Here is a 16744-nt window from a genome sequence, read left to right as displayed (position 1 = left end):
AAATGTCCAAAGGCTATGGAAGAAGAATACTAATACAGCTCTATCTCAAAGTCACCTTTGTTTCTGGAAATAACCAGCAGATTCAGCAAAGCATCTTAAGGCCGATCTGATTGTTGGCATTGAAAGGCTACAAGAGAAGGATGAGGAAAAAATGCCTTGGCAGTTTGTCCACATAGAAAACGATGAGTGCTTGTCAAGTGGGATGCTTGGCCTGACCGCCACTCACTGATGGTGAAACTTGAAGGAAGTTGTAAGAGTTGTGCATGGCCAGAGGTATGAGCACTTCAGCTCTCAGCCAATGCCCTTGGAAGAACCATCTGTTGAATCCCAACCAGTTCTTTCGTTTGGTTGTTTTATTTATATTGTACAGTGTGTGTGCAAGAAAGGGGGCGATTTCAGGTGGCTCCCTGGACAACCCCCCCCCCAAGTCAGCTTCTCAGCCTGCCCCCTTACCTTTGCTGTGACAGCAGTCTCTCCCTGCCTGCACCCCTCCCACTTCACAGCTTTGAGTGTTTTTCCACCTGGGAGATCCTGGTGTTTGCTGGCAGAAGCAGTAGCTGCCCCAGGTTCTGTAGCCACTGCTGCTAGCTGCTGGGCATCGTAGGCACCACATGACAGCAGGCATAAGAGGAGGAGAAGCAGTGGCTCAGGCAGGCAAATTTGCTTGGAGGCAGCAATTTTAGTGTAGGAGGGTAGGGTAGGGGCTGATCAGGAGCTCAGTTGATTTCTCTTCCCTTTTGCCCATCGCAAGCTGTGGCCTTGGACTGCAAAGAAAAGAAAGGAACTCTTTTTCCTCTGCAGTTTGCAGTGGTGGCAATAAAAAAGATTGTTTCTGTCCCCCCTCCCCCCCCCCCAGCTTAAGGAGAGAGAAGAGAACTCCTTCTCCTGTCTCTTTTGCAACTTCAGTATGTAGCTATTTTGCTGAACGGAGGAGGTGGATCCCCCTATAAGTCAGCTTCCGACCAACAAGCTGCAAACTTCTTCATCAGTTATATAAACATTTATAATAGTCTTAATATTGGGAGATTCCTTCACGCTAACTTTGCTGGTTGGAATGGCAGTCAGTAGTCTTGACTGAAGAGGAGAGATGATGAGTGGTCTGTTGATCCTTACAGACATGACTCCCCCCTCCTTCTCTTAAGAGACAGCCAATGGGTGTAGTAATGTTGTTTGCAGGTCTTTGCCAATCCCTGTAATGTAGCAGTCATTTATCAGGAGGGATTTGTCTCAGGTACTGTTGCTTCCCCATCACGCTTTTTAAAAAGCTGTGTCTTCATGGCTGGCTAAAACCCCTCCAAGCCATGAAGAAAATGGACAGAGCTTGGAGTGCTCCAAGGGCCATGTTTCACTTCTGCCCAGCAGTGGCTTGTTATAAGCAGGCAGGCAGATACAAAACCCTTGTAGATCATACAGGTGAAACATCATGTCATTCTCGCTACATATGAGTAATTTACTATAGACATAAGGAGGAGAACACCAGTTTCTGCAGACTCAAATATTGGTGGTCTGTCTCCTGCCCAGAGAAACGCAGAGCATGTATGAATGTGGCAATGTTATAAGAACAAGAATGGTAATGAAAGCAATCCGTTTTAATTGTATTGGTTCATTTTCCCCCTTCTTTGCAAAGGTGGACCACTTGGACAAGAATGGTCAGTGTGCCCTGGTACATGCAGCTCTCAGAGGCCACCTGGAGGTTGTCAAGTTCTTGATTCAGTGTGACTGGACAATGGCCGGGCAGCAGCAGGGGGTGTTCAAAAAGAGCCAGGCCATACAGCAGGCCCTCATTGCAGCTGCCAGCATGGGATATGCGGAGGTAAGTTGCCACTTGGTTTATCCAAATTCTCATTGGCCAAGCAGGCTGTAAGCTAGCTGTATTAAAAGGCAAAACCCTGGGGGGGGGGAAGGAGGGGGGTCTTGGGATGTGTTAGGGGTATGGAGTCATTGACTGGTCTCCCTCTCCTAATAGGGTCGAGTGTGATACAGTGGGAGATTGTGTACACAATCTGCCTAGGTGACCCAGAGAGGGTAACAACAACTTCCCTGATCCACTGGGGTCACTGTCCCTGATCCACTGGGGTCCCTGATCCACTGGGGCCACTGTCTGTACAATAGAACTAGATCTTCTTAACTGAGTAAGCGACACCTATCCATATTGGTTTCTAACAAATGTTGGGCAGCTCACAGTTCTGAGTCTTGTTGAATGTGTGTAGACTGGAGAAGTGAATATATATAACACACCACTTTAGAAGATTAGAGTAACAGGATGAGGCAGCTGGGGTGCTGCCTGGAGCCAAGAAAGCTGCAGCCTTCAGGGAGCTGAGAGATGCTGGGGGAAGGAAAAGGGTGTCCAGGCAGCACTGAGAAAACTGGCTGTAGGAGGGCAGAGCATGCCTCAAGTGGGTGAGCTTTGGGCTGATGTCCCTGGGCCTGACCAGGGCGGCAGAGATCAGCAGCTGCTGCTGAGAAAAGGGTGGGGGCACTAGGCTTGGCTGCTGGTTGAGGCAGGCTTTAAAAGCAGCAACAAGACGCTCATTGGTGTGGCTGATGGAGTGGCCAGAAGGAATCACGGGCCACATGGCGGGAAGGTTGCTGCCCACTTCCTTGCCTTGATTGCACAGTGCTTGAAATAAAGATGTTATTGAACTGACTGTTGAGTCCAGCATGTTCTTGGTGGCACGGGATCCATGGAGCCTTAACTTTTGCTAGCCTACCACAAATGGATTCTACACAAAACTTACCACAGTGATTTTTTAAAAAGAGAATTGTTTGAGTTAATAATGTACTACCTGAGACTTTTCCATACTATTTATGTATACTCATATCCTGAGATTGTGTTTATAAAAATGCTCACCTTGCATATTTGTTTCCAAAAACAAAGGGGTGTGCATGCCTTCTGTGCAAAAACAGATACAATAACTATTGTGCTGGGGAAAATAGGGAATTTGTTGACGGTTTCTCCCCTATTGTTAATGCAGAGCAACTCCAACTTCAAATGTCAGTTGCATATTTCTAGCCTTTGGAGAGGTTCATGAACTGACACATTTCTTTGTTTTTAGATCGTTTCCTACTTGCTTGATCTTCCAGAAAAAGATGAGGAAGAGGTGGAGCGTGCACAAATCAACAGCTTTGACAGTCTTTGGGGAGAGACAGGTAAATTCTGTAAATACTATATACCTCCCCTCCTAGGTGTTGAATACTTACTTGCTAAGTAGAAAGCACTTGGCTGGCCTTTAGGAGACTCAGTACAGCTTCCTGGGCGCTGAGTATGTGTTGCCTGCCTTTTTTCCAGGGTGCTGAATTTCACTTGCCACTGTTTGTTGTAGGAAGGGAAAGATTCCATGTAGTGGTCAGCAGGGGTATTCAGGTAATCTACTGCATTTCTGCGTTATACAACAAAACATTCTGCTGTGAAATGATAAATAAGCTTTGTAGTTCTACTGAAGCTCACTGAGAGACGATAACAATAAAATAGTTTCAGGTGCATAGCCTTGTTGGTCTGCAGTAGCGACCTAAGTACCAACAAGATTTTCAGGGTATAAGCTTTCATGAGTCAAAGCTCCCTTCATCAGAACTTAAGTAAAATATCTACTGGAATTTCACCAACAAATTTGGAAGGAGTTTGGAGTGCTTACTGAGCCAATGAATTAATCCTGGGATTGGTTCATCAGAAATGCTACCGTATGATACGTTCACATGGCAAAATCATTCATGGTGAAGATCACTGCTGCCCTATTTCTTAGTCATTTTAGGTGTCTTTAAAGGTATCCCAACCCTCAGAAGTCTGTTAAAGGCGGAATTCGGATTCCAAGAGGTCCTCTGAAGTATTGGAGGCTCCCTTATCAACTTCTTTTACAATACTGGGCTTGGCACATAGACTCAAGTTACCATCTATGGTACCTAGGCCATTCTTGCTACCAACACCAATCCATCCTGGTGCTGGCTCCATCACAGTTAATCCTGTTCAGGAACACTTCCAAGAAATATTCCTCACACCCTATCACCTAGGGTTTTATAGAAACTTATATCCCATCATTTTTGGATGGCAAGATAGAAGGTGCTATACTTTCACTGCACCTCATTCCCACCACTGTCTGTGAAGGGCTCCTGATTTGTCTTTCCAGACTTCTGCATAATATACAAGAAGTGACTTGGCACGATGGTTCAGAGACCACCTGAGATGGTACACAGTTGAGGATTATGGAATTTCCTGTGAATGGAGGGCTGCTCAAACAGTCTCCTGTAATGTTCTCTCTCCATGTTTGGAGATAAGTTTCATTAGCATTTTGGTGATATTTAGGTTATGAAATCCAAATTCTCTGTATTAGTAATTCCCACTGTGGTGCCCACAGATGTGCTTCTTGGGGTCCTTTAACTTCTTGAATCTTGAGGGAAAAAACTCCTTCTGTACCAGAGACATAATTCCTCATTATCCCAGAAGTCAAACCTAAAGGCATGGAATTGGCTTGTCTGGCCCTTTCTCACCTCTCATGTTTGGTCAGTTTGGTGCCATTCCTTTCAGTTTGCACCATGTCAAAATACACTGGAATTGGTGAGTGCTGGCATTTTCCTCACTGATGCCACCATTGGTAATGTCACAGCTCCAGTCCTTTCCTTTCCTTTTTGCATATGTGGTGAATCGATGCATCGCTGGAATGCTGGATCAATGTATTTCCTGGAATTCTCTCTCTCAACCCAATCTGTGCATTTATCCTACAATGGATTTTAAAAAATAATAATAAAAAAGTGAGTGGAAAGGAAAATGGAGAGAAAAGAGGGGAGGGGGAAGGAATGGAAAGGAGGAAGAGGGAGTGGCTGGGTAGACAAGAGCGACCAGTCACAATGAAGTGGGCTGGCAGAGGGTAGGGGAGGCAGAAGAGGGTGGAACGGCAAAAGACAGGATAAAGAGTATGCACATGAAAACAGCAGACTGGAAAATTGAGGTTTTTTTTAAAAAAAAGTCAGGGCATAAGCGCTCCCAGGAAAGCTGCAGAAAAGCCACATAGTGGCCAGAGTGACTACTCACGGTGACACATCGCTTGTAGATGGTCATGAAAGAAGCACTGCAGTATGGGAACTGAACTGGTGAAATTGTCTTGTGGAGAAGGGGTCAAAGTCTCAAGTGTCTTGAATAGCAAGGAGAAAAACAGAGCGTTTGGGGAGGTGTCCTCCATGCAGCAGACTAACTTGCAAAGCACTGAGCTCATCACGAGCAGATGCATCATAGCTGCATGCACTCACCTTGACATACACTTCCTTACCTCTCTGGGCTTGACAGCCTCATCCTGTGGTTATGTGACAGAAAACCCTCTCCTTTCTTTGGAAATGGAAAACAAGCAGTCTCTTCTCCTAAGTAAAAGAGGTGCTTTGGTGAAGCCCGCAGACATCTCCTTTGCATCTTCTGAGAGCACCCATTCAGAAACAGCTACCGCTGTCATTGGAAGACACTGAGCTTGGAATCACCCAACATTTTAGAAAACATTGTGTGATTGGCCCTGTTTCTGGGGATACCATTTTGTGATCCGTCTGCCTCCTTGGCAGCTATTTTGTGGTGATGCCCACTGCCTTATCCCAAAGATATCCACAGGCTCAACAAGTGTAGGGATCACTGCTCTGGATCACAGGCTACAGCTTTACTTCACCATGGTTATTACGATCGCTGTGAGTGGCGTTTAAACCAGACATGTTCTTCTGCACTTCAAGAATGCTCAGCAGCAACATCCTCCAGTGGTTGTGAACATTTTGTAATGCTGGGAAAGCTCCTTCCATGTCTTTTAGAGGCAGGGTCCTCAGGCTTCTCACCCTGTCTGCAGACTGGATACTGGAAAAGACTCATTGAAGAAGCAACCTACTGGGAAGTAACTTAACTGGTTACAGACCAGACAACTCCGGATGAATGGAAAATGGAATAACTGGATGGATAAGTAAGCAAATCCAAGCGTACAAGTCCATTCTGAAGAAATGATGCTGAAAACTGTTAGACAGTGGTTGGAGACAGCTTGGATTGTGTTCTGTACTGACACGTCAGCAGGACAGCCGGTACCAATGTTCATTCAAAGTTGATGGGACCCCACATGTTGACTGCAAATCTCTTGCAGTTGTATCAGTAATACTGAGACATTGTTGCCACCTAGAGGTTCATCATCCTGTAAAATGGCTGCTTTAAAAGTGGCTTTCTTGTTTTTAAAGTACTCTAACAGCATGTCAGTAATCTTGTTGTACATTTTATGAAGAAGTAAGCATTTGTATTGCTACAGCATAGCTCAAAGTGTAGCCACTTGCGGAAACTGCAGGGAAAAATGCAACTCCAGTATGGCCACATCACTATCAGGGGACCAAATAACCGCTGTGGGTATATTGTGAACCTGAATTGCATGCTGAATGTGGACCAGCTGCCTTGTGTCAGCCTCTTCGTTTCAACAAGCAATATTGATGAGTTCAGTGATGGCCCCAGTGGAAAGGCTTCAGATCAATAAATCAACCACCAGGCACAAATGAAAAGTACATTGAAAGAACACATTACTGATGGTGGTGAAAATCCCAACCATCCGGTTTGAGATTGTCCAGAATGGCACCATTTCAGTGATGGTTCCTTTGCCACTTCTGCTCACTCAGGCAAGTTAAAAGGCCTGCCTACCTGCTTTTTTCCAGCTTGGTATCGGATTTCTGCTTCTTTTCAGATTTCTGCTATCCTTGCCCTTTTGTATTATTTATTGGATGTCCCCGTTGTTGACTGTGCTAACTTACACTGTATCTCAGTGAAAAAGTCGGGGACTATAAATAACATAAATAAATAAATGTAACTACAGTGTATTACATCAACAAACAGGGAGGCACATGGGCCTCAGCAATCTTGCTCATTATCTCTGGGACCATTGCCTTCAATACCAAACTCATTCATTTGCCATCGTAGCAGGAACCCCAAATTTGAGAGCATATGCTCCAAGTCATGTCAACAGGAAATGTTTGTGAGGGGGACACGACCCTCGATCAGTGGGAGGCACCTGCCTTCTTCAGTGGATAGGGATTTATCTTCATTGGACAGAGATTCAATAATTATAAGTAAGCAAACTTTCCCCCAGGTGATATTTCAATAATGCAGAAAGTATTGGGGGGGCCAATTTAGAAGGATTCATGCAAAAATGCCTGGATTGGGAATCAAAATGGGAAAAGCTGTAATACTACAGAGGCAACCCACACAGTCCTGCACCCCTGCAGGCTTAATACAACCAAGGGAAGTACCTATTTCATTAAGTATCCCCCCACCCATTGGTTCAGTTGAGAAGATACCAGATGAGGAAGGAGATGCCAGTACAATTTAAAACAATTTTCGGTGTTCCAAAAAATGAATCTGTCAAATGTTTCAAGCATACTGCTTGCAATTTGCAATCAAATTGGGATTCAACTAGAGGGATGTTTGCTCCATTATTAGATGTCTTGTGTGGAGGGAGGATCAAAAAAGGGAGAACGGTGTGAGTGCAGCCAAAATAGAAGCCAGAAAAGCCAGATCACAATGTTCAAAAGGGCAGGTGCAAACAGCAGAGAGCATATAGTCCATTGGAGTTGGGTGGGATGGCAGGCAGGAAAGAGAATATTTGAGAGCAATGAGCATAAATAAGAAAATGTTTGTATTTTTTAAATTTTATCATACTAAATTTTCTATCCTTATGCCTTTCACTGGATCAACATATTGGCTTGGATCCAGCAGTACACAAGCCGAAACATAAATGGGCTTAGTACAGTTCCGATTGCACAAGATTATTATATAGGGAGGGAAACACATGTAGTGCTTTCCTCCATATATAATATGGTGCTGAGCTACTGGTTGTGCAGGAACTTGCACAAGCGGAAATACAACTGGGAATACAGTAAGCCTTAGTGCAAGTGGTTGCCACAGTCTTTTTCTTGCATTTCTGCTTGCTCCAGAGCTCTAGCACAAGTGGAAATTTTGCATTGAATCCAACTCATTGTACATGTGGTCCCTCACTATGTTCCAATTTCCTGTAGACTTTTCTGTCTGATATTTTAACTGTGTGGTATTTAAGGCTAGGGAATTTGTGAAATACTTACGATATACGTAATTCAGTATCACCATCTGAACAATAGAGCACAAGAGCTAGAACTGAATTGGTTCAGGTGAGCTTTCACCTGAATCCAAATTTTTAAAATGCGGGTGTTTGACTTCTGGGCCCTAAAGTGCAATTTGGACAGAAACTTTTTGGTTAAAAAAAATCCCAAACCCTTTATATGTATAAGAAGCCCATTTTAGTCTGCAAATCTTTGAAATTTCACCAGGGAAAAGTCTTGAATGCAAGCCACGTACATACAGGATTCCATCTAAAGGAGTTTCTGGTCTTTATTTCTTGGCCAAGTAACCCTTCTGCAGCAAAAGCTTCCTGTTCACACCCATTCATTTTCCAGAGTTGTAAATGCTTTGTGTAATGTGAAAAGTGCCTTTTTTCTGGCATAAAGTACACAGTCTGGGATAGAAAAAAAATACTTTCACCCTGAAAAACAGACTGAAGCACTAAGCCTTTGAAGCTGTACTTTTCTCATCCTTGACACAATGAATTTCTGGCAAGGCCTAGTGATGGAGATGCCTTCACGTCTGTCTGAGGAAGAGATCTCAAACATTCACATATCAATGCATTCCTAGGCAGCCACATGCCCTTTCTCTAATCCAGTGTTTCCCAACCTGTTTTCTAAATTGATTTTTCAAATGTCAAGGAACCCCTACCTATGTAAATGGTTACAGGCAGACAAAGTTCATGGCGGGGAACACGATTCAGTTACAGTGAAATTGTTTTCGTTGGTTTTGTCAGTGCTCTGTGACGATGCAAAATGAACATGGATGCTGTACAACTAAATATAACCTTAATAGCCACAATATTTTTAGAGATATTTGGAATTTGTCAAAATATTTTAAAATTTAAATTTATTCCGTGATTTCTCACAGAACCTCTGACAATGTCCTGTGGTTCTGCGGAACTCTTACTGAGAAACAGTGCCTAACTTAAGAGTATGTGCCCTGGGAAGCTGTTGTGTTCTCCACCGTCTGGGATCCTGCAGACCCTGCTGCCGCAGATGCAGCTGTCAGGGAACTGGCTTTTCAGTCACCATTGGTGTATATGTTGATTTAGAACAAATGTGTGAGAGAACAGATAACAACAACAGCTTCAGCACTACACAGACTGACTGTGCACTGATCTCCATTCTCCACAGTCTTCCCTACAGTGGATTGAAGTCTTTAAGCTGTGGGCCTAGGGCTTTTGAAGGTACAAAACATTGGATCTCCCCCACCCACCCAAATATGTTCATTTATTTCTTACTGCTGGTTTTATCATTGTGTTTGAGGCCCACAGTATCACTTCCTTACTCCAGTTCTTATTTTTAATGTTATGTGTAAAAGTTTTGAAGGGGGGTTCTGTTCTAGTTTGGGTGCAACTGAAATGTTTGGTTCTCAGTTTTTTTAAAAAGTAAAGGTTCAGTTCCATTTGGTTGTCAGGTTTGCTTCTATACTTTGTTCAGCTGATTTGAGCAGATTCACTTAACAAACATTACCTCAGACACTTTTTGTTTTTCCTTTTTTATCTTTAAGAAAATCTCATTTTCAGGTTTCCTGAAATAAATACAACTCTTTTTTTTTTTTGCAGCTGAGCATTGAAGCACATCAATAAAGCAGGTCAAAAGACCTTTCCTACCCTACCCTACCTGCAGTGCCATGTTTAGTTGCACTGCTCTGGAAAATAAGTCCAATATATCGGTGTTTATTTTATTTTTATATATTTTATTATTGTCATCTTCGTCCTGCTTTCCAGAAAGGGCTCAGGGTTTAATGCTTAATACATTGACTGGTCTGTTTATGAGCCAGTTTGACCCAGTTACCATGACAGATATTGACAGAATCATGCCCCACCCCCTTTTGCATTGGATCCTTGCCTCTCTTAGCTGCTAAAATAATCTGAAGACCACATCAACAAGCCCTTGATGTCTATTATAAATCAGTCATTAATTCAAGGTACTTTCCTTCAGGCTCTCAAAGAGGTTACCATCCACTACTTTTAAAAACCTTCCCTAGACAAAAATGATGTGGTTAGTTATTGCCCCATATCTAATCTGCCCTTTCTACGCAAAGTGATCGAGAGAGCAGTAGCAGACCAACTTCAGGTCGTCTTGGATAACTCCAGTGCTATAGATAGACCTTTTCAGTCTGGGTTTAGGCTGGGCTATGAGACAGAGATGACTCTGGTGGCTTTAGTTTAATGACCTCCATCTGAATGTAGACAAAGGCCATGCTTCTCTGTTCCTCCTCCTGGATCTGTCTGCAGCCTTTGACACAGTAGATCATGCCATCCTGTTGAGGCATTTGGAGACAGACTGTGCCTTGAATTGATTTAAAGAGTTCCTCATAGAATGGACTCAAAGGGTTGCTGTTGGAAACCCTTAGTGTGGGAGTTGTCTTGTGGGGTTCTACAGGGTACAATTTTATCCCCCATGCTATTCAGCTTCTATGTAAAGAGAAATCATACGTAACCTTGGAACTGGATGTGCGGATGACACTTAGCTCTATATCTCTCTATCCAAATCCCCTGGTGATCCAGTAGAGGTCTTGACCCACTGCCTGACTATTGTGGTCAAATGGCTGAAGGCAAACAAATTGAAACTGAACCCAGACAGGAAGGAAGTGGGGCTGGTTGGAAAGGTGAAGATCTTGAAGGACATTGTGCTCCCCAGTCTCACTGGGGTTCAGTTGACCCTTGCAGACACAATTAAGAGCCTAGGAGTAGACAGTTAATGCAGCTGGAGAAGACAGTTAATGCAGCTGCAAAAGATGCTTTTTTCCAACTCCATCTAGACCAACTCAGTCTAGATCACAGGATGGCCCCTACCTTGGCAGGGCCTTCTAGATACAGTGGGCCTTGGCAGGGCCTTCTGGATCGAGCCTTCCGCATACAGTGTAGTGGTAACATTGAGACTAGACTACTACAGTGAACCCTGTGTATGTCTCCCCTCAACATCAACTTGGAGAATCTTATTCTGCAATCATTTCATTGGCTTCTGATCAGTTACCCAGCTCAATTCAGGGTTTTGGCCCTCACATACAAAGCCCTTCATGACTTTGCCCCCTTGTGTCTGTAGGACCACCTCTTCTCCAATGTTCTGATACGACAGCTTTGCTCATTTGAATAGGGCCTTCTGCAGGTGCCACCCTGAAACTGGCAAAATCAACAGTTGCCCACACATGCACATTCTCTTTTGTGGCTCCCACTTTATAACCTGCCTGATGAAATTAAGCAGGCTTTCTGCTAACTTTGCAAAACTGAATTATTCAGAAGTCTTTTTTTAACACAGATAATAGGATTGTAGTATAACAAAATGGTTCACAAAGATACTTTGGTAAAGGAATAGGGACTGTGGACTCTACTTCTGTGTATTGTCTGTTGCTATAGTACGCTTCTACTATGTGATTTCTATATCATTTAAAGTGTTGTTTAAATGCTTATGCTTTGCTTCAGCTCTGTTTCAGGTTTCTGTTTGTTTTCAGATTTCTGTAGTCTAAACCCAATTGCATTGTTTATTGCATGTCCCATCCTGTTTTGATTGTATGGACTGATACTGTGCAATCTGCCTTGAGTAGGGATGTGCGTTTCGGCATTCAGAATGCCGAAAGAATGCCGAAACAAAAGTGTTTCGGCTTCTTTCGGGGAATGCCGAAACGTTTCGGGGAATGCCGAAACGTTTCGGGTAGCCGAAAGAAAAAAGCCGAAACGTTTCAGGATTCTTTCGGCTTTCTTTCGGCTTTTCTATGGGAAAATGCCTCCGTCTTCCAGGACGCCTGGAGGAGGCATTTTCCCACCGAATAAGCCCAAAATTGGTGGGGACCTTCCTCTAACCCTTCTCTAACAACCACCCAAGTTTCAGACAGATTGGACTTTGGGGGGCCATGTTATGGCCCCCCAAAGCAGGTCCCCCCATCCTCCCATAAGAAAGCGAAGGAGCAGCATATTGTTAGCATGCTGCTGCTGATCTTTCTTCATTATTTCCTATGGGGAAAAAATGAAGAGGCAGGCTTCCTTTGCCAGGGGTGGCATTTTGCATGCAAAATGCCCCCCAGCCCTCAGGGGCCCTTCTCCCACCCCTCCTCCCACCCCCCACCAAGGCTTAGCCTGCTCCCACTTGGGGGGGGCCATTTCATGGCCTCCCCAAGTAGGTGCTCTAATCTCTACCACTGACAGCTGGGGGAGGCTTGTGTTGCCAGGGGTGGCATTTTGCATGCAAAATGCCCCCCAACCCTCTGGGGCCCTTCTCCCACCCCTCCTCCCACCCCCCACCAAGGCTCAGCCTGCTCCCACTTGGGGGGGCATTTCATGGCCTCCCCAAGTAGGTGCTCTGCTCTCATCTCTACCACTGACAGCTGGGGGAGGCTTGTGTTGCCAGGGGTGGCATTTTGCATGCAAAATGCCCCCCAGCCCTCTGGGGCCCTTCTCCCACCCTTCCTCCCACCCCCCACCAAGGCTCAGACTGCTCCCACTTGGGGGGGCCATTTCATGGCATCCCCAAGTAGGTCCTCTCAGCCCCTAAAGTCCACCCCTTACAGCCCCACACAAACCCAATTCCCCCCCAGCTGCCACACACAGACCCAAATCCCCACATTAGCCCCTCACAGACCCAAATCCACCCCCACCTGCCCCACACCCATAACCCCAGGAACAGGCTGGCAAAGGCCAGCCCTCTCCCTTTGTTCCCTATGCTGGGAACTTCTAAACTCTCTTTCCCTAGGCAATTCTGCACAGCCCAGGGGTGCCACAATGGTGGGCACACTTCTGAGTGCCAGCTGGTCCCTGTGAAAGAGCACCTGAACCACAGACACCCTCCCTCAAATTCCCCCACCACCTACAGAGATGGCTGGCCAGCCAGCCCCATTGTTCCCTATGATGGGAACCAACTGCACAACAAAGAATAAAACAAGAACAACACAAAATAAAGTTTTAAAAAAATTATTTTCTCCCTTCCAAAGTACAAGTAGGCAAAGCATTATGACACATTACACCAGCAGTCCCCCACACAGAAAAATAACACAACTCACTTAACATCAGAGAATCACAAAGCATGATTCCTGTCAAAAACACTTTATTTCTTGAACAGCTTTAGGTTACACAGCAGGGGGGAACACCAAAGGGCATGGCAGCACTATCTTACACAAAAATAACACAACTCACTTAACATCAGAGAATCACAAAAACACAATTGCTGTCAAAAACGGTGAAGTGGGTTGTATTATTTTTTGTAGTACATTGCTATCATGCCCTGTTGTGCCCTCCTACTGTGTAACCTAAAGCTGTTCAAGAAATAAAGTGTTTTTGCCAGGAATTGTGTTTTTGTGATTCTCTGATGTTAAGTGAGTTGTGTTATTTTTGTGTAAGATAGTGCTGCCATGCCCTTTGGTGTTCCCCCCTGCTGTGTAACCTAAAGCTGTTCAAGAAATAAAGTGTTTTTGACAGGAATTGTGTTTTGTGATTCTCTGATGTTAAGTGAGTTGTGTTATTTTTGTGTAAGATAGTGCTGCCATGCCCTTTGGTGTTCCCCCCTGCTGTGTAACCTAAAGCTGTTCAAGAAATAAAGTGTTTTTGACAGGAATCATGCTTTGTGATTCTCTGATGTTAAGTGAGTTGTGTTATTTTTGTGTAAGATAGTGCTGCCATGCCCTTTGGTGTTCCCTCCTGCTGTGTAACCTAAAGCTGTTCAAGAAATAAAGTGTTTTTGACAGGAATCATGCTTTGTGATTCTCTGATGTTAAGTGAGTTTTGTTTTAATTTTTCTGTGTGGGGGACTGCTGGTGTAATGTGTCATAATGCTTTGCCTACTTGTACTTTGGAAGGGAGAAAATAATTTTTTTAAAACTTTATTTTGTGTTGTTCTTGTTTTATTCTTTGTTGTGCAGTTGGTTCCCATCATAGGGAACAATGGGGCTGGCTGGCCAGCCATCTCTGTAGGTGGTGGGGGAATTTGAGGGAGGGTGTCTGTGGTTCAGGTGCTCTTTCACAGGGACCAGCTGGCACTCAGAAGTGTGCCCACCATTGTGGCACCTCTGGGCTGTGCAGAATTGCCCAGGGAAAGAGAGTTTAGAAGTTCCCAGCATAGGGAACAAAGGGAGAGGGCTGGCCTTTGCCAGCCTGTTCCTGGGGTTATGGGTGTAGGGCAGGTGGGGGTGGATTTGGGTCTGTGAGGGGCTAATGTGGGGATTTGGGTCTGTGTGTGGCAGCTGGGGGGGAATTGGGTTTGTGTGGGGCTGTAAGGGGTGGACTTTAGGGGCTGAGAGGACCTACTTGGGGATGCCATGAAATGCCCCCCCCAAGTGGGAGCAGTCTGAGCCTTGGTGGGGGGTGGGAGGAAGGGTGGGAGAAGGGCCCCAGAGGGCTGGGGGGCATTTTGCATGCAAAATGCCACCCCTGGCAACACAAGCCTCCCCCAGCTGTCAGTGGTAGAGATGAGAGCAGAGCACCTACTTGGGGAGGCCATGAAATGCCCCCCCCAAGTGGGAGCAGGCTGAGCCTTGGTGGGGGGTGGGAGGAGGGGTGGGAGAAGGGCCCCAGAGGGTTGGGGGGCATTTTGCATGCAAAATGCCACCCCTGGCAACACAAGCCTCCCCCAGCTGTCAGTGGTAGAGATTAGAGCACCTACTTGGGGAGGCCATGAAATGCCCCCCCAAGTGGGAGCAGGCTGAGCCTTGGTGGGGGGTGGGAGGAGGGGTGGGAGAAGGGCCCCTGAGGGCTGGGGGGCATTTTGCATGCAAAATGCCACCCCTGGCAAAGGAAGCCTGCCTCTTCATTTTTTCCCCATAGGAAATAATGAAGAAAGATCAGCAGCAGCATGCTAACAATATGCTGCTCCTTCGCTTTCTTATGGGAGGATGGGGGGACCTGCTTTGGGGGGCCATAACATGGCCCCCCAAAGTCCAATCTGTCTGAAACTTGGGTGGTTGTTAGAGAAGGGTTAGAGGAAGGTCCCCACCAATTTTGGGCTTATTCGGTGGGAAAATGCCTCCTCCAGGCGTCCTGGAAGACGGAGGCATTTTCCCTTAGAAAAAAGCCGAAAGAAAGCCGAAATAATGCCGAAAGAATCCCGAAAGTCGAAAGCCGAAAGAGATTCTTGTTTCGGCTTTCGGCTTTAACGATAGAGAATCTTCTTTCGGCTTTCTACTTTCGGCTATAGCCGAAAATTTTTGGCTTGCACACCCCTAGCCTTGAGTCTCAGTGAGAAAGGCAGACTATAAATAATGTAAATTAAAAAATAAAATAAATTGGCTTACATAGAATGGACACCCAGAAAATCTCTGATAAAACAGCTCCATAAATCTCAAGATCTTTTTCTGAATAAGCTCTCTTAAAAAATGAGCTGTTTTCCCAATGTGCTTGGTTATGCTGAATTGCCAGCAAATGCTGCCCTGATCTTCAGAGTTTTATACGCTTAAGAATCTGAAATAATGTTTTGTATGAGAATTTTTTTTACTAGACCAAACATTCAAGTTTTACAGACCACTTATAATAGAAACATGTCTCCAAATTTCAGCAATTGCTGAAAGTCATTCTGAATAAAGAAGGACTGGGCGCAACACATTACTCACATGCACTCCCGGTTCTTTGGCATCTTCCATTAACCACATTTCCCCATATATGAAGTGGGAAAGAGCCAGCTTTCAGTGAAACATATATTTTCAATATATATTTTTTGAAGAACTCAGGCTGAGAGTGAGACTTACACCGTGCAGAATTTCTAACAGCCTCAAATTTCCCTGCCTGATATCCTACAAGCCTAGCAGTTGCCATAGATAATACAGATAATGTCCTAGTAGGATCTGCATCATTTCCCCTTGGGCAAGTCTTGTAAATGGAACCTGAAGCCTCCTCCCTTTTCTTTTTGACAAATAACCTCCTTTTCTTTTTCTCTTTCCTTTGCTTTTCAAAGACGAGGGTAAGCCTATAGGCAACAATTGTCTGTGCCAGTGCACAGCACCACGCTCTGCCGGTTCCGAACTGTTGCCATCACTTGGGGTCAGGAAGCAGATGCTTTCCTTGGCACGATCTTCTTTCCAATCAGCGTTTTCTCTCTTCCAGCTCTGACCGCAGCAGCAGGACGAGGCAAGCTGGACGTTTGTCGTCTGCTTCTTGAGCAGGGAGCAGCTGTAGCTCAGGCTAACCGGCGTGGGGTCGTTCCTTTGTTCAGCGCAGTGAGACAAGGCCATTGGCAGGTAAGGGATGGGGCTGAGATAGGAAGCAGCTTCTCGGCCTGCATTGTTGGGGCTGCCTTATGTATTTGACCATTATGTATGCTTTATGTATTTGACCATGTATTTGACAAGGCCATTGGCAGGTAAGGTCTGACTCAGCAGAATGCATTATTTACATCACACGGGAGCAATTTCTTTCTTTGCCAAAATAGGCAGGGAAGCCCTGGGCCTGCCAAGCCATTTGCAGAGTCTTGACATGGCCACATCACGTTTGTGAAGAGAGGGATCTATGCCAAGAGCGGATGCAGACGTGATGCTGGGAGGGTTTTTTGGCTGGAGCTCCCAAGCGTTCTCCCTCCCAATGGCAGAGGCACAGGATCCCCTTTCAGACTGGGACGGTGGCCTCTGAGGAGAGACAGTACCAGTCTGTTGGGAGTGCTGACAAAGCCAGCACTTTGGAGCCTGGGGGGCTCCTAAGGTTTGCTCCGGGCTCCAGCTGCTGAGCATGCAAGGAAGTTG

General features: G+C 45.3%; 1 protein-coding gene across 1 annotated transcript in view; it reads left to right on the top strand.

The window, feature by feature from the left end:
- The window catches only part of TANC2 (tetratricopeptide repeat, ankyrin repeat and coiled-coil containing 2), a 246001-nt gene that overhangs the window by 213176 nt on the left and 16081 nt on the right, over positions 1-16744 (top strand). Inside the window, exons 18-20 of the mRNA XM_054995523.1 lie at positions 1628-1813; positions 3057-3150; positions 16113-16246. Coding sequence (XP_054851498.1) covers positions 1628-1813; positions 3057-3150; positions 16113-16246 — 414 coding nt within the window. The remainder of the gene's footprint in view (positions 1-1627; positions 1814-3056; positions 3151-16112; positions 16247-16744) is intronic.

The sequence above is a fragment of the Eublepharis macularius genome, chromosome 12 (genome assembly GCF_028583425.1).
Source record: "Eublepharis macularius isolate TG4126 chromosome 12, MPM_Emac_v1.0, whole genome shotgun sequence".
Classification (NCBI taxonomy): domain Eukaryota; kingdom Metazoa; phylum Chordata; class Lepidosauria; order Squamata; family Eublepharidae; genus Eublepharis; species Eublepharis macularius.
The sequence above is the reverse complement of the archived record's forward strand: the minus strand, read 5'-3'. Positions and strand labels throughout refer to the sequence as shown.